The sequence below is a fragment of the Antennarius striatus genome, chromosome 20, assembly GCF_040054535.1.
Source record: "Antennarius striatus isolate MH-2024 chromosome 20, ASM4005453v1, whole genome shotgun sequence".
NCBI lineage: Eukaryota > Metazoa > Chordata > Actinopteri > Lophiiformes > Antennariidae > Antennarius > Antennarius striatus.
The window spans coordinates 6,770,386-6,791,561 of record NC_090795.1 but is presented as its reverse complement, the minus strand read 5'-3'; the positions used below and the strand labels follow the sequence as shown (position 1 = coordinate 6,791,561).

Below are 21,176 nucleotides of genomic sequence, written 5' to 3'. Positions count from 1 at the left end.
AAGACCGAACATCAGATGAGGCATGTAGCCAGCTCTGTCTGTAATCAACACCTTTATCCATCATCATTAACCACTGCTTAACAATGAAAGCGCCGTCACATCTGTTGGTCCACCCACGGAAATGCACAAGGCCATATTCATTCAGACAAGGGTAAGAAGTGGGGACAGGCTCGCTATTTATTCGGAAACATCAGTCAGTAACGTATTTTTACCCTGCGGGTGTTGCTCCTTCCGTCATGAATACGTAGAAGAACGCTCACTTTAGAAACTAAAAGCTGCTGAGTTAAAAACACAGGATTCTGACCATATATGAGTAATTAAAGCAGCAGGCATCACTCATGCTAGTACCCTCTTGCTTCTGAGACCTGCTGATAAACATGCAAATGCTGCATCACATCCATCTTTTCCTTCCTCCGATGTGTCATTCCCACTTAGCGGGGAGAGCGGTGCAGCTTAACCTTCCGTCTGCCTTTCACTCATGGATAGGCTTCTTCATTTGTGATCCTCCCCGCTCCCTTCGATCTGACGGCACACATTCAATCACACGCTAAAGATAAATGGATCAAACTTGGGTACGTCACGTATAGCAAGTCATACTATTCCTGAAGTTTTTGCATCTGTCCACCCATGCAAACTACTTCTGTTCTTATGCATTAAATGATGGGTGTCAGTGTGTCTGTGTTTTTCCCGCAGCTTTGTGATGTTACCAAACGTGAGTCTTCTCTGTTTTGCCGTTCAGTCCATCATAACCTGACAGGAAACACGTGCATGAGCAAGCGATGGGAAAGGTGCAATGAGATGATGATGTTTGTTTTTTATTAACATAAGAATGAAGCTCAGAGAAATGTCTATAAATCTGTGGCCTCTGGGATGCTGCTGGGTCTCTACGTCGACCACTCGGGTCACTCTGTGGGTACTTCAGGTTCATGATGTTCATCCCTCAGCCCATGGCTGAACCATTCTCAATGTGTGTCTGGAACACACACACACACACACACACACACACACACACACACACACACACACACACACACACACACACACACACGCACATTTTTCTTCCATAAATTGATTTTCTTTAATTAGTTGTTAAGATTCAACCGTGGGTTTTTCTCTCTCCACTTCCTCCTCTCACTCCCGCTCCCCCCACATCCCAGTAAGCTTCTTCCCACTCACTTCATTTATTTGTGTTACACAGTACAGGAGAGTGACTTCGCTGAGGACCCCGATGTTGCAAAGCGTACGTATATTTTTCTGTCAACTAAAGTCCTTTTAAAAACCTTCAAATTGTTATAATTCCTGCTGTGTGCCTTGAAGGGTTTTAGAAATACTCGAGTCTGTACACGTCTCTCGCAAAAAGGCTCTCGACTTCTATCATTCAATCTTTTTTTTGAATGTCAGTCAGTCATCTTCATATTACCACCGCTACATCCGCCGCAGCGGGTCACGGGGGGCTGGAGCCTATCTCAGTGGCATAGGGCGTGAGGCGGGGGACACTCTGGGCACGACGCCAGTGCACCGCGGAGCCACACACAAAGACATACAACCACTCACACACACACTCACTCCTACGGGCAATTTGGGACCCGTCAATCAACCTGAAGTGCATGCTTTTGGAGGTGGGAGGAAGCCGGAGAACCCGGAGAGAACCCACGCAGACACGGGGAGAGCATGCGAACTCCGCACAGAGAGGGACTCGAACCCGGGTCCGCCGTTTTGTGAGGCCACAGCGCTAACCACTGCACCACCGTGCCGTCCTTTTTCGAATGTTAACCTTTAAAAAAGATATCCAAAGCAATATTACATGAAGCGAGGCTTTACTAGGAGCGAGCGATGCGCTTAGAGTCATCACATCTGAGTCCAGTTGTGTGGTCGGTCCAACAAACCCGTGAGAGTGCATTGATGAGGACCCAAGAGAAAAAATGAAACCTGTGAGGGAATTGCTTTGCTCCTTCACCTGTGTGCCTGACATAAAATGTGAAAATTACAATTTCATACATGCTACTTTGACAGCTGCTGTGTCGTTTGGTTTCCTGCTGCTTCTTGGAAATATACAGAAGGGAAAAAAAGAAAGAAAATTAATTATTGATTTATTGGAAATCTTGACACATGTTGAATTTGACGATTCAACAAAATGGTACATTTATGCCTTTTTAATGGACCTGTAATACAATCTCTAAGAAATATATTCACAATTAAACATCTATTAGAATTAAATTATAGAAATGAAAATACTTCTATATTCAGAATTGTCGTTTGAATCGATTGCCGTTCTCTTGATGTAATTCAGCAATAGTCCTCCTTTTTGAGAAAAATTGTGTTTGTTCTCACTGTTCACCACAAATAAATGCTCAAGTAGACAACAGGCAGCACCGATCCACCGAGAGACTTCAGGTTTATGTCACTAGACCGTGAAGCAAAAGCCTCACGATAGTTTGTCCCTCGTAATAAGATTTCCCGTTTAGAATCAGGAAACAAATCCTTTAAAGCAATGATTTTTCCAGATGATGATCAGCTCAACAGCAAAATCAGAGGTTTTTCCTTTGAGCCATGCCACACCGCTGTGAAAGATTTAATCAAAATTCATTCATCCTGCTGACGAACAGACAAACAAACCCCTGGAAAAAAACAAAACCTCCTTGGCGGAGGTAATAAGGTCATGGAGCTCATGCATCCCCTTCAGGTTCAAATGTCAAATTAGCATACAAGGTGTCTTTAATGTACGAAGCGGATTACCATGAAATTGGGTGAACATGTCGTGTATATGCTCCCAGAAAAATGACCCTCTTTTTTAACGATGACCGTGTAAACGTTCCCTTAATGGAAACAAAGGGACAACCCCTATTTTTTATTTTTTTTTGGTGTGACTGCTGCTCACTGCTAATGGAAAAGCACGCTAGCATCATCAGTACGTTTAATCTACTAGCTTCATGTTATTGGATGTAATGAACACTGGAGCCTCTGGGGTCCAGACAGTAGCTGAGGGGCCTTTGGGGCACCCAGCACACATAAGGTTAATTTACAGAAAGACCGAATGTAATTATTGTTGCTTAATGACTGGCTGTAATCTGGGCGCATGTGTATTCACTAAAATGCATCTATAATTAAATTAATTTATATTCAAATTCAATTAAAATACAGAAGATCAAACACCTCCTCTGATAACGGCTGCATCTCAGGCCCCAGTCCCTCTGTATCACCACACGCCTGCATCTATTACACGTCTGCATTATGTTCACTATTTATTTCACTTGTGTTTATGAGACGAACATAAATAAATAATATGAGTTATTGATGTTGGCCTGATATCACAAACAGGATTACCTCGCATATCAGAGGAAATCCATAGCTATAGACACAAACACACACGCACGCACGCACACACTCACACACACACACACACACACACACACACACACACACACACACACACACACACACACACACACCTGGTGCTTCATTATCCTTAATCGCAATGGAAACGGGGCTGAGTTGACGTAATGGCACAAAGTATAAGGGGAGCAGATGTTTAGACCGATCAGATAGGAGCGCTTGAGATATCGGCTGAAGAAGCTTCACTGACCTCCTTTCTCTTTTCTCCTGAATACAGATTAAAGTACGGATATTCCTCTGCCTACAGTTATAGGTGATCCTCGTCTTTTCAGTCCATTTCTCTTCTCTTTGGATTTATTCCTTCCTACTGTGCTCTCCCATTTCCAGACCCATTCATCTGTCTTCTGTATGGTTTACATCCTCCCCCCACACACAAAATCCCACTCATTGTGCCCGGTTTCTCTCATCCCTCCCAGAACGCCTCTATTCACCATATCTGCTGTCTCCCCTAATCAGCAGCATTGATTCAGTATACTCGACAGATGACTGCAAACACTTCATGTTTTTTTAAACTTACAACACACAGTGGTGAATATTCTGTCCATGTCCAACATGTAGTTTATAATCTTGCTTAATTATTTAAAATGACAAATCTGCTGCCACCGGCGCAGATCGTGCAGCAGGCGGCTGTTAATTCGACAATGAATACGGTCCCATGTCCACATTTTCAGCGTTTTACATCAAATATCACATCTTTAATTCAAATGAATCCACACTGAGCACATTACATCTGCATCTTTAGAATGACACGAGTCTTCATCAAAGTCCCCCAAAGCAATCTCTCTGGCAACAATTATGCGGACACTCTTGAAATTTGAAGTACACATGCACCACCTACTGATGGCGATAATGATGAAGGAGGGTGTGAATAAGGGAGGTGATCAAAACCAATTAATCCACTCAGTGCAGTGGCAGCAGGACCCACGAAAAGGTGCCCCACAGCTCTCAGATCATTTTTATATATTTTAAGCAGCTACAAGAAATTCTGTATTTTGTTTTGGCAGCCACTGTGGACGAATGAGGTAGTATTTAGCAGCACGGCAGCTGAATTTCCCATGAGCATCAGTGTCTTGTGTGGTAAAGATCTTTATCTGGATAAAATGCAAAGAACCAACTTTATACATGAACATTTTCACAGGATGCATAGTGATGAGTAGGAGGACAAAGATTTTCTTCCGAGGTTTCAATCCCACAATTCTGACTTGTGTTTTGAATTGTGCTCTATCAGGTTTAGTTGTTTTATTTTTTTTGCCGTTCAATTAGGTCTTTTTTCTTTTTTCTTCACTGTATTGATTTCTGATTGTGCCCCAAGCCTTTACCACACGGTGTAAAGTAAAAAATGAAATTCTCTGAAGAAAATTGTCCTCTTGCATGTTTTGTTGCTGGCTAATCTACTAAACTACTGAAAATAGCGTCCTCTGAATTTGCAGGGAATTGGATCACAGACAAAAGTGACTTTGTGTAAATGGCTCCCCACTTACATTTGGATTTTTTATGAAAATTATGCATTTAACTGAGACTACAACTGTGCTTTTAAAACTTCTTGTAGCTGCTTTAAAGCTCCATCTTGGCTCCGAGGAGCTTCTGAAAAGCCCTGCACTGAGGAATCGTGCCAAAGAAAAGCACATTAACTGTACAAGACATATCCACAAGAAAGTCCATTATCTTGTGATCAATAAGTCTGTATGCACGTAGGTACTGTAAGTCTTATTTGAAGAATAACACTGTTAAGAAGGCGTCCCGGCCCTTCAACCCTTTAAAATTGCAAAAACAGACGCAGGTTTTACGTAGAGATTGTCTTTTGTACAAATTGCAGTTTTTTTCTTCTCACTCCACTTTGCTGATGCTGTAAAACGCAGGAGGTTTGCTTTCCTTGACCATGACCTGTGGTCACTGTTTATTGGATGCACCACAACAGAGTTGCAGCTTGACCGGCCAGGCTCATTTCCATTTTAATTTCCTGGCAGGCCGTCTCCTTCAGCAGGTGAGGATCTTGATGAAGGCTCGCCTGAATTCGATGTTAAAGGTGGTGTAGATAACAGGGTTGAGTGCGCTGTTGACATACCCCAGCCAAGTGAAAGCACTGTAAAGCCCAGGAGGCACGTAGCACGTCCTGCAGTGGGTGTTCAGAATATGAGTGACGAAGAACGGCAGCCAGCAGATGAGGAAGACCCCTGGGGCAGCCGGGGAGCAGGGAGGTATGAAGGAGAACAAAAATGTAAGAACAAAAATGTAAAGGACAGTTTAAACATGAGTTTACTTAGGTAATTCCTTTAACATTTAGAATTTAACAGTTTGAAAGGTGGCGTTGTAAAACTTTTCCAAAACAAAAAAATGGGGGAAAACTGTGGACATAAAGTAGATTAAATATTACAAACGCTTGTTTTATATTTGGGTTTACAGGTTAAGTAAGAAAAAGTCCCCACTCAAATTCAGAATAAATCTGTTTTTATCCTTTAAAATTGCATCCTTACAATAAAAAGCAGGACAGGTGTAACAAACAGGCTAAGTGGATTGTCAATTAAAATATTCTGGTTTCCAATTAACCTGTACTTCCTGTGGTATCCAAGGATAAGATGAGAATATCACCAGCAGCAGACATAGCAGCTATAAAGGCTTTATAGCCCTTTTTTGTTAAAATGCAATACACTATCATTTAAGCACACTAATTGGGGTCATGACATCGTAAAGCTGCGGTCCTTTGGCTGAGAAGCAGGTGCGAAGAGGAGCAGAGAGTGATCATTTTCTATCTCAGAACCGGAGACATGACTTTAATGTAATCAGACTCCTCTGATTACACTGTTGTCAGCGACAGCTTCCTACAGCCAGCTTGACCAGGTTTATGGTGACCTGGCTGATAATTAGAGCGATTGGAAGCTGTGCCAGGTGACGCAGAACGATGTAAACTTGAAGTCTGCACACTTCTCTGACATTCCGGGGTGATTTATTGTGGTTCTAAACCTGCTGTTCCCATCAAAACCAGATAAGACCACAGCACAGGTGGCAGAAATGTTCATGAGGAAAATGTTAAAGGAGATGTATTTTTATTGATGGCATGGAATGCATAAAGTGCTATCATGACATTAATATCCCTCCCTCAGCTTATCCCACTTCATACAGTCTCCACTCACCAAGCACGATGGCCAGCATCTGAGTGGCTTTCTTCTCCCGTGCATGCATGCTCCTGAATCTCGAACTGTTGATGTGAGAATGAAGCACCGGCCGCAGCGACGTGTGCGTTCGTCCGTTGGACAGATCCTTCACCTCGCAGCTCATCCTCACAGGAGGGTGTGCGTTCTTGCTACCGTCAGCCATCTCCTCCTCCTCCTGCTCCTGCTCCAAATCCAGCTCCGTGCGCCCGCAGGAGGCGTGACTGATGCTGCAGCAGTTGTGCGTGTCCACCGGGGGCAGCACCGAGTTCTCCACAGGTCCCGTCTTTGGCCGTTTGCGCCACAGGCAGCCCGACAGCAGGCTGGGTTTGGAGGGGCCTGAAGGCTCAACGCTCTGCTGTGGGGACAAGAAAGTGAGAAGCAAGTAGAACCAGGACATATATTTACTAACATCAATAACATGTGATTTTACAGCTTGTTTACTGACCTTTCATAGCTCCGTGCAGGAATATAACATTTAAGCTGATATTTTTATTTTATAGATATTTTCCACAGACTCACAGACTCTTTTCATTTCCTCTAGAGGATTTCTGGTCCCTCCACATTTGAGAAGGGTATTTTGGAGTTGTTGCAATGCAACATCTACAGACATTTCTGACTAGTAACCAGGTAATGTCAGAGAAAAAGCCATGCTTTGGATTTACAATTTTCATCTCCTGCCCTGAGCCTTGGGTTGTGACGACAGCAGGGCAAAACACACACACACAAACACACACAAACACACACACACACACACACACACACACACACACACACACACACACACGCAGACAGACAGAAGCGCCCTGCCTGCTGCCATGTGACAATCTGACACCATGTTCAATACAGAGAGCTAGTCAGACATTAGGCTGCGAAAGTCAAGACATTCTCACGTGTGTAGTATCTTAACTTTAAAATAACACCCACCACTTTAATCCTTATAGGTGACAGGTCTTGCTTCGCCTTGGGAGTCTCCTCCTGTAGACATGTCTCCTACAGGAGGAGAGAGAATTTCAACATAGTACATATTTTCAAGATGTCCATTAATATATCGTTATATGTCAATCTATATGTTATAGCTATACATATATTTATTTTTATCAGTACCAGAATGTTTTTATTTGGATGTATTTGTTATTTTTATATTGTTGGCACAACATAATTTAGGACCGTATCTTGAAAGGTTGACGAAAATGAGAAATGCGATCCAGAATCTCCTTCTGTACCCAGAAATACCTCATAATAAAACCTTCCCTTTATCTGATTTATTTCCAACACAAAACTTCATCAAAGTCCCCCAAAAATCTTTTAGAGATATCTTGCAGACAAAAAAAAAACATCCAGACAAATAAATGAACATGATCTCACAGACTCCTCCGATCCGCTTTGGTGGAAGGAACTAGAAAGACTCATTGTGGAGGGTAAACATACTACACTTTGCTTGTCTGGTCCATGCCCCACCCTTCTGCAAACTTTTGAGGGAATTAGTTCTGTAGTTTTTGCGTAATTAGGAAGATTTTAAAGAATGCACTTCTGGCAAAGTTGAAGAAAGAGGGGAAATACTCCTGAATAAATAGATCCACTCCAGTGTTTATCAGGTTCTGTGCCGGCCCAAGTCTTTAAAACAAGTCTTGCATGTTTTTACATATTCCTGCTGACAAACAAATTAACTGAACAATTTACCACCCGATGCAGTTGAAATTGAAATCTCCTTGGTGAAGGTCGTAAATATACCTGTATATGCAGCTTGATTAAAGCTCATACACGCCACATTTGAAACAATTAAATAGATGAATTAAATTTCACATCCGTTGATTTAATCAGTCTTATTATATTATTTCAAACCACTTCTCCATTATAACTCTCTGAGTATCAACTCCTCTGAGGTATGATTTGTTCGGATTTGGGTGTCTGCATTCATGGATGAGATTCAAAACTGGGCTCCATCACAACCAATTATCAGTAGCCTGCTGCTAAATTAGACAACTGTGACATAGCGTACAATGAAGGGAATGAATTCTTACACATTCACTCAAGAGGCTCCTGGACACACCAGAATAAGCTATTGATTGCAATAATCTCACAGTGTGTTTAGTAGTGAGGATACAGGCGCGTAGGACATGACCTGATGCGTCTGTAAAAAGACAAACGAATGATGGATTGAACTGAGTGACGGATGAAACCGACTGCAGGCTGGAAACTGAATTCAGTTTTATACTGTAATGATATAAAGATCCTCGTCACCCTCTTCATAAAATCAGTTATATGGCAAAAATAATAGAACGTTAAAGTTAAAACTGATTTAATATTGTGTAAATGAAGTCCTCCTGATGGATTACTATTTTCAGTTTAATGTCATTGAAGAAAATCTTCTATTTTACAGGGACGGGTGTTTCATCCCCTTATGAACAGTAGTTCACAATTACATTTCATCTTTGACCTTGGTTCATCTGAAAGCTCAACTTCGTGCATTTCCAGAGTAGTCTCTCAAAAAAAAGAGAGAGATTTCATCTCCTGTTGGTTCAAAGTATTATTCCTCTGGTGTCTCCTCTGAACTCTTTCACCTGTGACTTAAGGTTAAGGTTTGAAAATGTAATTTTTATAGCTTTTATTGTCACCTTTTTACCCCAATATTTTCACAACAGAAATTTATTTATAGATTATATTAGAATCAGTCATGCAGCTTTCAAGGAGTTTTTGCAAGTGAGGTATTTCCACTTGAAAAGAAAAGTACAGGATGCTTTAAAAGAAAGCCAAATATTATTTCATTATAATGAATGAATTGGAACGAGGGAAGGAGACTGAATCCATATTGAAATATAAGGTTGCTATGATGAGAAAAATGTTAATTAGCCTTTTAAGGGCTAGGAAATATTTGCATTCTTCTGAGCTTTACTTCAATTATAGAAATATTTTGTACTATTATATGGGAATGGGTCGATAATATGGGCTGAATGTGCTTTTAGTTTAGATGTCTTGCAGTATTTCACGACCTAAAAAGATAAATCTAAGTGCAAATATCATCTTAACCACAACCATAACCCAAACTATAATGAATTCATTTCTTATGGTTAATTATAAGTTTATGATGTACTGTCTGTGTAATTACAAAAAATAAGGTATATGTCTCACAATAGATGGTGGAGTTGAGCCTGGCTGCACCTTTCCGCTGGCCTGACCAAAAGTGATCCTCTTCCGCCTCATCCTGAGGAAGACGTAAATCCGGATGTAGACCAGCAGAGTGACGATAAACGGCAGGTAGAAAGACACCACCGAGGAGTAAACAACAAAGTCTGGGTTGGAGATGGAGCACACCATGGGGTCATCTGTGTCAAAGGAAAACGTTGTGCTTGATTCACAGTCTGCATACACACTGAAGCGTGCAGCAGTGCGTGCACAGGTGACTCACATAGGTGACTGTTAAGCTAGATGGAGGGTTGATTTGACAATGATTTTGCTATGGATTCAGAATGAGGAATAATTACAGCGTTTGGAGAAATGACTCAATCAAAATTCCAGAGTCAAAGATCCATCAAAGGAGCTGATCGTATTTTAAAGTGATGTTTGAAACATAAACCACGCGGGCCCTGACCACAGCTGTGAAATGCACATTGCATGTCAGTGGCATGAACAAATTGAAGTGATTTGCCTCTCCCTGGATGTTCCTCCAGATCAATATCACATACCTCAATACACAGAGAGATTGAAACAAGGAGCGACAGATACAATCCATGTCAACTCACACTCCGGACCACCTCCAGTCTCTACACACATTTACCTAATTTATTTTGACACTTTTGCGGTATTTTGTCTGTCAAATTGCTAGTTTTCTTCTTTTGAAGAATTGTTGGCCTGATGTTATGGTTTTGGTCTCTTCTTCCAACGTTACTGCTTAATTTCACACTGACAAACAATTGGATTCCTCCAATCGCCAGCTATCGTTATGCATGGATTGTAAGCTGACTAAAACCAATGCTTCTATCCCTGTGAGAAGCTTTCCTCTGTGTATGACTAATGCTCGTTATTTTGTTCTTCCTGCCGTGCATCTGTGCTGTTGCTGATTGAAATTAAAATAGCTGCTGGTATTTTGTATTTCTGTGTGTTTTGTTGTTTGTTGTGTGAATGAATTAAGATGTGATTTAGAGACACATTTAGTTGTTACTTAAAACCTGAATGATCCCAATGGCTTCTATGGGATGTAGAAGGTAACATCACCTCCATAACTTCATTTCACAAGAATTCACTGCAGGTAATAATAAGAAATAAATTATATTTATTCAATATTGGTGAAGGGAGGACGACTCCTGTTATTGAAGCTTAGGAGTGATGCAGTCTTTGCTTTATTCATAGATGGTTGCCTCCACAGATAACTTTGTGATCCAGGCATTTAAATAGGCTATTATGGAATGCATGTGCTAATTTATTTGTGTTACATATTTAATGGCTCTTTGGACCCCCGGTTTACGAATGAAGTCTTGTAGTCATTGGTGATTGTTTCAAAATACAAGACACAATCACAGAAGACATTATACAGTATCCCACAGGTTCAGTAATCCCCATGAGCAGCAAACTGACTCTGACAAGCTAAACTGACCGGGTACGCCTTGAGAATCCTCTTTAGTTTGTTTCCCTCTCCCACTGCTGATCCTAACCAGCAAGTACAGAATATATTTCACACAAAACGGCAAGGGCCTCTGTGCCAAACATCATATTCTGCATAAATAGATCCTTCTCCACAATGCATCGTGGCAGAAAGATAAAGAAAACATTTTTTGCTCTGACCTGTGGTGTTGAAACCAAACAGCAGGGGACAGGAGACGGCGAAAGCCAAGACCCACACCGTGGCAATCATTGTAAAAACTCTCTTCCTGGAGCGATGGGTGGTGTTGTACAAGACAGGCATCACCACTGCCGTGTACCTGCAGATGCAGACAGATACAGTCTGCTCAGCTTTGGAAATGCTTGAGCCCTGAGCATAGATGGCAGCGTTTAGCTGAAGAGGAAAATGTTGATTTAGTCCAAAAAAAATCGGAAAACGATGAGCCTGAAAATAACTGGTTTTAAGGGGTGCCAGTAAATGCGCTGCTGAGAGAAAACAGATATGCAAAGATCAACAATATGGCAGCAATTTGAAACTACAAGCAGAGATTTCAAATCAAGGGTTAATCAGCATGCTGCATCCCATGAGTGTGAAATGAGCCCTGGAAAAGTGGGTTCAATAGTGTTTAGAAGACACACCAATTATGTTGGACCTCGACCCAAAATGGATGTGCCACAAATTGTTTATCCTCTTCGGACTAATTATACCGGTTCCTCTGAGGTGACTCCTGCAACGTAGAACTTCACTAAAAATACTCTTTCCTCCCTATTTCTCTTGGTCTTTGCCCTTCTGTCATGTTGCTGTCTGGTTAGATAAGGGCAGAGATGAGAAAGTGAAGTAGTCAAAAACAATTTACATGATTTATTGATTGAGTGTAGCTTTAAGTTACATGGTTAGTTGAGGATAGAAATGAGAACTCTCAGCTCTGAGTCACTGCTCAAAATATGTACTTATGCTGTGAATACATTCATAAAAACACTTCACCATGAAATTTGAAGCAAAAAATTTCCCTTTGGGTGATGCAGCCTCTGAAAAGGCTGGTTCCTTCTGTAATTTAAGATGTTGATCTTCCCTGTTATCACAGCAACAATTGGTTTGAATTTATAATTAACAATGCCGTCACAAAGATAACGTAGGCATGTCATGCACTATCACTGACACAGAACGCCTCTGGTCCTTCTCTTTAATTTAGCACCTCACAAACCGTGTGATGCAGAAGCAGTGAGGATGACTTGTCTAATAATCAATCACAAAGCACCAGAGGCCTCGACACAACGTCATCCTGAAACAGATTTTCACAGCATACACACACCACTGCAGGTCAGACGTACGCAAGCAGCCATGTAAGCAAGTGCAAATATAAAAAAGAAGCACAATATTAAATAAAATTTCCCTCTACGTGATCACAGTCTGATTAAACTGTTAGGAGGCCCTGGGGCAAAATCATTTTTCATGCATTTAATTAATGTCCCATTAAGACCCACTCCTGGCTGCAGGATCTTTGCTGTTGAATTTCTGGTACTTAAAACTTGCAAAAACATAATATTGATCATCGGCTTTTGAATGGGTTTTGATCTAAGTGTTGAATAAATCTCTTTTTTAACTCTGTTTTGAACTCCAGCAAATCCTGAGGGAAATATTTGCTTCTCCAGGTACCAACTTTTCTAGGTGATTCACCAGTTGTTTTCTAACTTTGTTTATTTCTGCTTGATAATATATAGTAAATACTTAGTAAGGGCTCCTAGAGCTTTTTCCTCAGAAGTGGAGATGTTGGAGCAAACAGTAAAAGCTGATTCTTCCTATAGAGCTGAAGGGTAGATTTACAGTAGGTGCAGATCCATCACCATGAGAGACCGTTTTCACATATTGTCACATTGATTTCACATTATCAGTTGAGAAAATGGAATAATTAGGTGCTAAATTTAGACACTCTACAATACAAGGGCACATTATTACATAATAAATCCACATCATTTGTCGTATTTGCACGAATGCCAGTGCAAATTTGCAACCTAATCAGATTAACAAAAGCCAACAGAGCTCAGTGTTCGTTAATAATCCAGCTTTGTACATGATGAAAAACGTATTTTTTGAAAGAGATTAACAGAACATTTTAGAGAAGGACTTCCTACCCATGCATAAAAAAAAAATGCAAACGCCCCCATAACACCTAAAGCTGCTCTGAGATAGTTGATTCGTTCGACAAATTTGAGCTCCTGGTGCCTTTGGGTTGTAAGTTCAAAGACTCCAGAGAACTATTAAATATTAACCATGACACAAGAAGAAAACTAAGCAAATAAATAATGTAAACACTAGACGCACATCTACAGTAATAGTTCAAAGTAGTGGCATGGCACGACTCCACCTGCATTAATGCAGACTGATGTACAGCAGTTAGATCCAAGAGATCCGAGATCATCAAATCTAAACACGCATCTAACAAGAAATCCTCATTTCCATCTCCACCTCATCGCGTGTCATTCTGTCACTTACTGATACTCTCAGACACACACACACATCTACCAGGAGGATGTGGACGAGATGCGAAAATAGTTTTGTTCGCCTCACCTCATAAATTACAAAACATCCTAGAGAAAGAAACTATTACCAGGAAATACGGAAATCTCACATGGATGACATTTCTATTGGAGATGTCATGGCAACGTGCGCATCCTCATGCAATGAGGGAAGCAAGCAGGTAAACACTCCCTGGCTAACACACGCATGTACGCACACTCACCGGGGACACTCACCTGTCAATGCTGATAGCACACAGGTTGAGGATACTGGCGGTGCACATCATCACATCTAGCGTGACGAAGATGTTACAGTAGAGCCGGCTGAAAAGCCAGGCGCCGCCGACCACCTGCACAGGACAGACAGGCATATTAACAATGCACGGGTTATTCGTTTCCTCCTTCACCATGAAGTGTGAAAAACCCATTGAGTTCACACATGAACACACACACTCATGCATGTGACATGAGGGCACAGATGGAAAAATGTGCAGCTGGAGATAGTTTGGCCTGAGCTACTTTGGAAAATAAGTATGCTCTTAAATTATGAAGGGTAAATGTTCTGCTATCATTGTACTCTGCATATTGATAGTGGAAGTGTGTACAGTCAAACGGATGCATCAAACACAGGATCTAATTATCCTCAAAGGACTTTCCAACTCACAATAAGGACATGAACACTGGCCTAAACCAATAACACCTGAAAGCAAATCCCCGCAGCAGAGCCATCCTCAAACTGACAGCCTTTCACTTCAGCTCCATAATACCTGGTAAAACTGCCTGAAAAAAATAAATGGAATTCAACCCCCGTCGCCTGATGACTGAATCGCTTAAATCCAATATGGGAATATGAGTCTACCTAGAGAAGGATGGGAATAAGCGCAGCCAAACACACACATACAAAGGCACAAATAGAAAGCAATCTCTCTCACACAGATCAGATTTGAGAGAAGCCTGCTGACATTTCTCTTTTCACACCACCTAACTAACGCCTCATATCCATACATGGTAATCCTGCTTTTAAAGGAGCTTTCCACCCATTTCACACATAAGAATCTGCTTGCTTAACATGGTTGATAGCTGTATAATGTTTCCTGTTTCTTTTAAGTCCCAGAAAAGAAAGCACCTGGCATCATCAGGGTCATTTCATTTTGCACCTGACAGTGTTGAGTTTTTAACAAAAACTTGTAACAAACTGGGAGCATAAACTTTGAAAGATGTGGCTGTTTAACAGGTAGGTTTCCAAGTCGGGATTAAATACATGGTGTGTTCACATTGACTCTGTGAAGTCAGTACGTTTACTGACAATCACAACTGTGAGATTGAAAGTTCTTTCTCTGACAGGACGCATAGTTTGGAGATGTTCTCACTTCGACTCATCAAACATACTGTCACAGGATGTTTAACCGTAATGACTCCCAGACAGGCGGCGCGGTGGTAACGCTTTTGCCTCGCAGCAAGAAGGTTCCATTCCTTTCTGTGCAGAGTATTTTTGTTGTCCTTGTGTCTACATGGGTTCTCTCCGGGTTCTTCCCACCTCCAAAAACATGTGGTTTGGGTGAACTGATCACACCAAATTGCCCATCGGTGTGATTGTGAGCATGAGTGTTTGTATTTCGTATTGAGATAAGCTGGTATCTTATTCAGGGTGTACCCTGCTTTTTGCCTATGGTCAGCTGGGATCAGCTCCAGCAGAACCGTGACCCTCAAGGCAGATAAGCAGAGTTCTCCTCGTCTAGAAGGGAATGGAGAAAAGGATGAATGGACTTTTGGACATTTGAAACATTCAAATCTTGGTATGAGGAGTATGAGCGTTCTATACTACTGTATGTATGCCGCATACAATTAGCCTAGTTTATGGAATTGGGACACGACGTACAGATGATAACGAGTACATCTCAGCCTCACTTACAACTCTGACCATCCTGTTTTAAATCCTTCTTGCAAATCCTTTGACTCTTGTCGGGGTTGATACTGAATTCCTGTAGGGTGCCTTTAATTCTGAGTTTCAAAGGCATGAGAGCCATGAAAATGTTTTGCATTTGGTATGCGACTATCATCATTTTATCTCTATGGGAACCTGTTCCCATAGAACACAGTTCCCCACACACCAGTGCGCACAACAACATGCATGAACAGACACACAACTACTGAGGTGAACACTGCCTGTTATTAACATCATCAACACAACCAGGCACATTTCTATGATTTAATCTTGCATTTCCTCTCATTGTATGCAACACAATAAAATACAGATAATAAAATCATATAGGAGGAAGTATTGATGCTACCACAACCACTTACTTCACATACAAGTCCTATATTAACTGTACCATTCACAGAGTTGGTGTCTTGCACAGGAGCACATTAGTACAAGCTGAAGATGGGAGAGAAATTGTTTCTGTCAGACTATGCAGCAGCGACCGTCTGTTTACAACAGCCTAATCTCCCAGTCCTTCAGACGACAGCTCCCAGGGTGAGGGTGCTCACAGTGACAATCTGGAATTGAAAGTCTTTGCGTCTGACGTATATTTATTCCCAATCATATTTTTGCTTAATTTTTTGGTATTGTATTTTTGTTTTTACTGAACTATTCCTTCTGGGTTTGTAAAAGTCATGATTGAATATCGATGAGGTTCTTGCCTCCCTTGCTTAATCTTTAATAGGAACTAATAAGGAACTAAACTGAGGAGGAACTAATCCTCTTCAGTTCATCTGACATGACATTCAGCAGCAGGCCGTCTTCTTTGTAAACGTAACTTTGAAAGATCTCTTCCAAACCTCAAGTGAGAAACACACCTGCCCTTGAAAAACCAATCCAATATTCCAACAATTCAAGGAAGTTATTAAACTGAATTTATTAAACTGAATTTATTATACTTAGCAATTATGCGCAGTCCACTTGAGTCAAGCACTATCTTACTACAGCTTGTCATCATTACCCACAATCTTTCTGTCACTCACCCAGTTGTCACGGCTAGTTGTCACTATTTGTACTGAGCTTCAACTGAATCTCATTCCTTTTTCTCCCTGACTCCTGACTCTGACTCCTTCTTTTGTTGCAGAAGTTCACTTTGTCTCCCTCACAACTTCACAACTTCTCCGTTCACTGTTGCCAAGCATCATGTAAATCTCATCCACATCCTCTGCATATCTCCTTCTTTTTTTTATCAATTTTTGCTTTAGAGCTCCAGGTCAATGAATCTCCCTCTGAGGTACGTCAGGGGCACTTTTGCAGTTGCCACCATAGGTGTAGCTAAAAGTATTGTACTATTCATTGATCATTGAAAAAGCCCCCAAAGAAACCACTGTGGTAGAAATCAAGTCAAGCTAATCTTATTTGTAGAGCACAAAATCACAGCAGTAGTGTTATCACAGAAATATCATAGGAATGAGTCTTCAAGTAGTTTTACATGATTTCCTAAGGTAAAATAATAGAGTTGAAATTATTGGGTAAATTAATTTTTTAAATAGTACCTAAAAGTAGTAATCTAAACAGAACTCAAAAACTTGCATGACTCTGAATGATCTCTTCATCTTGGTAACAGTCCCATTACTGTGCTGTGGCCTTATAATAATACCCTCCATTAATATATTATTTATTCTCTCCAGATCCAAACTGGAGATTGTGGTTGAAATTCATCAACTGCTCGTGTCATAGTTTAATTAGGCAATTCTAATCTTTCATCACCTTGACAAAGTCAGATCTCACTCTGTTGAAGTGAACAATCTGCGTTCATTCTCAAATCTACCTCAATGAGTATTTAACTCAGACAAACAAACAAGAAAACAAACCACCAAACAAACAAAGATGGGTCAGAATTTCAGACTCTTGCTGGACAGAGGTACTTGAAGATTGAAAAGTTGAATAAATGGTTGACAGTAAAAAGTAATTTAAAAAGATTAACTAGTTAGTGACTGTGTAATCTAAACTGATAAAGTCTCATATTATTCTCTTTTTGACCAGTTTCACACAGATGTCAGACGTCCAACTACAGCACACTATATTCAAATGTTTTGTGCCAAACTGATCTGGGGTCCTGAATTTCAGCTGGATAAAAGATGCTCTGTGGGGAGGGGAGTTACAGATGACCACTACATACCTGTATATGTAGAGACTGGGAAAAACACATATTTATAATATAAGCCCTTTACACATGGAGAATTACTGTGAAAACTGTTGACCAAATGAATGTTTGAATAGTTGCAATACGTAACTAATGAATTAATAATTTAAATAGTTGGCTTATGTTTAAACCATGAACTTAGACTACCCAACTTTTACCATATTAAAAATGCATCTCCCTGTGCACCCTGCACTCATTCCGTAGCACTATTCCAATCCATCATCAGTATTTGACCTGTTTATTGACAATGTCCACATCAGTTAAATTCCATACAGTGTTTTCACCCGTACCTTGAACCCAGGTGGATGCTCACAGAGTGGATACACACACACACACACACACACACACACACATGCCACTAACATTAGCTTGATTCCCAGATGCCAGTGAGGCGATTCAAAGTGGGTCAAACACTGTCACCACAAAGAGCCTTGAGCAAATACTATTTCCATAAGGAGAAGGAATACAGGATGAGAAAGAGGACAGTATAAGATTGAAAACGAGAGCAAAGAAAGAGGAAAGACATTGAACAAAGAGGTGACGAAAGAATGAGGGAAGTTAGCAATGAAGCAAAAACGGAATAAAGGGACTCAAGAAGCAAATAGTGAAGGAAGAAGCTGCAGCTGCAAGCTTTCATTTTGTCTTTAAGTCTTATAACTGTCGCTGCATTGGCACTGTTACATTAATGGATAGTACTTAGCACTTTACATGATGGTATTAATATAGTCTAATAAAGTCAATACAATGGATTTTAAATTGCTTTCTCTTTGAAATGTTAGAAAATGTGTGTTTGGAAAGAAAGGAAAGTGTCCAAGCCTATGACGTAAAGCTATTCTGACGTTATCCACCCGCCTTAAGGGCTTTGCTGACACACTCCTCAGACCGATACCAATTATTAATTACAGACTATTGCTTTGCAAGAATGGTAACAGACGATTCTGATTCCTTCTGTACTGTTTTCCTGATTATTCATGTATTCATTTGGTCCTTAGTGATTTCTCATAGATGGGTAAATGACTGCATTAATGTACTGTATGTTACAGGAGCATGCATGCTGCTGCTCTGGAACAATGTTTTGGTGAAATTCTGACACCCTGCTCTCCTCCTCACCTCAAGGTACACAGCCCAGGGCATAACCAGTGAGGCCACCAGTAGGTCGGCCACAGCTAGACTGACTACTAGGTAGTTGGTGGTCGTCTGGAGGGAACGCTCTCTCAACACAGCCAGACACACCAGCACGTTCCCAAAGACGATGGCCAGGATGAGTAGGGAGTACAGCATAGCGAAGTAGTTACGTTCATCCTGCCCAGATGCCTCTGAGCTCTCGTTCCTGTCTTCCCATCTGAAACTGTCTGATTCGTTCCAACGCTGCTCTGTGCTGCTAAACATCGCCATGGAGGCGTCCCGTTGACATGGGAGATGAGATGTTTGGCAGACCTACCAATGGAAAAGAACATAGTTTGGTCTTAATTTATTAATCCCACAAGCATATCTCTCATTTGTCAGATTTAAATGTAGTTTATAAACCATCATCAGGGCCATTTCAGGTGAGGTGCCTTCTGGGAAAGAGCCCCTGGCTCCAGACAGCAGTGGAAAGCACCCCACCCTCTTTGCTGTACAGGAACTGATGTTTTATTTTTCCTGCTACATAAGAAATGGAAGCACATATTGACGTCTCTTGTAGATAAAGATCTCTGGCTCCTGCTTAACTCCATAACTCCCCAGCTGAAATTCATACACTTAAGAGCAAACTTCATCGATAATGTAAAGCCTATATGATCTTTCGAGTCAGCCTTCCATATGTATTTTCAAGCTACTAACAAAAACAGGAGCTACAATGCAGAGATGGTACCTTTAATGAGGGGATGGCAGTCTGCCTTTGAGCAGTGTCAGCGAGGTTAGTTCATCAGGGAGGAGTAATAAGTCAGTGCCTCCACCCTGAGAGGTCCGGTTGGCTCTGGTCCCAGGCTACGCTCCTCACACTCATCCATCCTTCCTCTCAATTATTCCAAAACTCCCTATCTGGCCTGAATCCAATGACAGTCTTGTGATGATGCTCACACCTGTGCTCAGATGTTAAAACAACCTGATCCGTCTTACCCAACGCCTTTTTTTTCTTTTTTTTTTCCTTTTTGCAATAGAAGACTGGAGATAGAGTAGAGAAAGAAGGACCATATTTAGATCTGGCGCAAACCCAGGTGGCTTTTAAAGATTTTCTCAGTCTATAATTCCACTCAGTTCCTGTGTGGCTCCAGTATCATATGATTATCTACCAAAGAATCTGGAGAGGCAAATAAAAAAAACAGTCACTGATACCGATCACCTAGAGGAAACCAAATGACAGTTCCACACAGAGTTCTTACAAAATAAGGTGCGATAGGTCTTGAGAAAATAAAATCTGGCAATGCACACATTAATTTTTAATCACTGGTTATGTGATAAGGCCTGCATACGACTTCAAACAATTTCTGTCCTCGTTTTTTCTTTGTGAGACCGGTGAATATTAACTACCACCTGATTCTGCCCATTCTGTGTTAATGCGCAAGTGTCAGTCAAGTGTGAGAAATGAGCATCATAAGACCCTCAGACACGCACACACAGAGTGATGTTACTATAATAAACCGCACATACAGTAAAACTTAATTATGTTGTCAGAAATTCTAAATGAATCAATTAACTTGATGTAACCTTGTATTTTTTTTTATTTCTCCATACGCAAGGGAGTCAGACCTTGAAGAAAAATTAAATTAAAGCCCTGATAAAACACCTTATCGGTCTTCACAATCACCCTGACGGGAAAATTGGGGGCGAATATAGTCAACCGACACAAATAACTAATTAGACAAAAACCCGGTACGGTCACCATTTGAGTAGAAGCAAAATGAAACAATCAACAAAGAGTAGCAGTAGATGGAAGAATAAGCAATTTAAGGAACACATACATGAACAACTAAACAACAACAAAGTAACAAATAAAAAGGACTTTTACAAACCGTTTACGGTTTTGCAGTGTAGACTTCATCAGATGCCATCGAGGGAAAGCATCCTCCGAGTCAAAAGTTGTCCGGTGTGTCTATCGCGTCCAGGTCGGAGAGGCGAGTAGCGCTCGGTGCCATTGCGCACAGGCAACTGTGAGTGCACCCTCAGAAATGAACCCGAAGCACATCGACTGTCCTCCCACAGAGCACTGTGGCTGTTCAACGGCAGGTAAGACGCGCTGAGCTTTGGCACTTTAATTCTGCAGCCGCACTGGAGGCGCGCGTATAGGCCGACTTGGCGAAGACGTCAGGCGTCTCTCTTTTACGCGCGTATTGGAGCAGTGGAAAATGGAGGGGACTAGTTGGTAAAAAGAACATCATGTGTTTTAACTTGCCCTTAAATTATTTATACA

The 21,176-nt window shown here is 41.1% G+C and overlaps 1 protein-coding gene across 1 annotated transcript; it reads right to left on the bottom strand.

The window, feature by feature from the left end:
- Positions 1-5,197: 5,197 nt before the first annotated feature.
- drd3 (dopamine receptor D3) lies at positions 5,198-20,910 on the bottom strand. The gene is made up of 8 exons (XM_068304141.1): positions 20,779-20,910; positions 18,896-19,222; positions 13,896-14,008; positions 11,325-11,461; positions 9,675-9,868; positions 7,470-7,535; positions 6,525-6,900; positions 5,198-5,567 (listed from the first exon to the last, which is right to left on the bottom strand). Exons 2-8 carry the CDS (start codon positions 19,178-19,180, stop codon positions 5,371-5,373), a joined length of 1,368 nt encoding a protein of 455 aa, XP_068160242.1. The 5' UTR covers positions 19,181-19,222; positions 20,779-20,910; the 3' UTR covers positions 5,198-5,370.
- Positions 20,911-21,176: the final 266 nt, after the last annotated feature.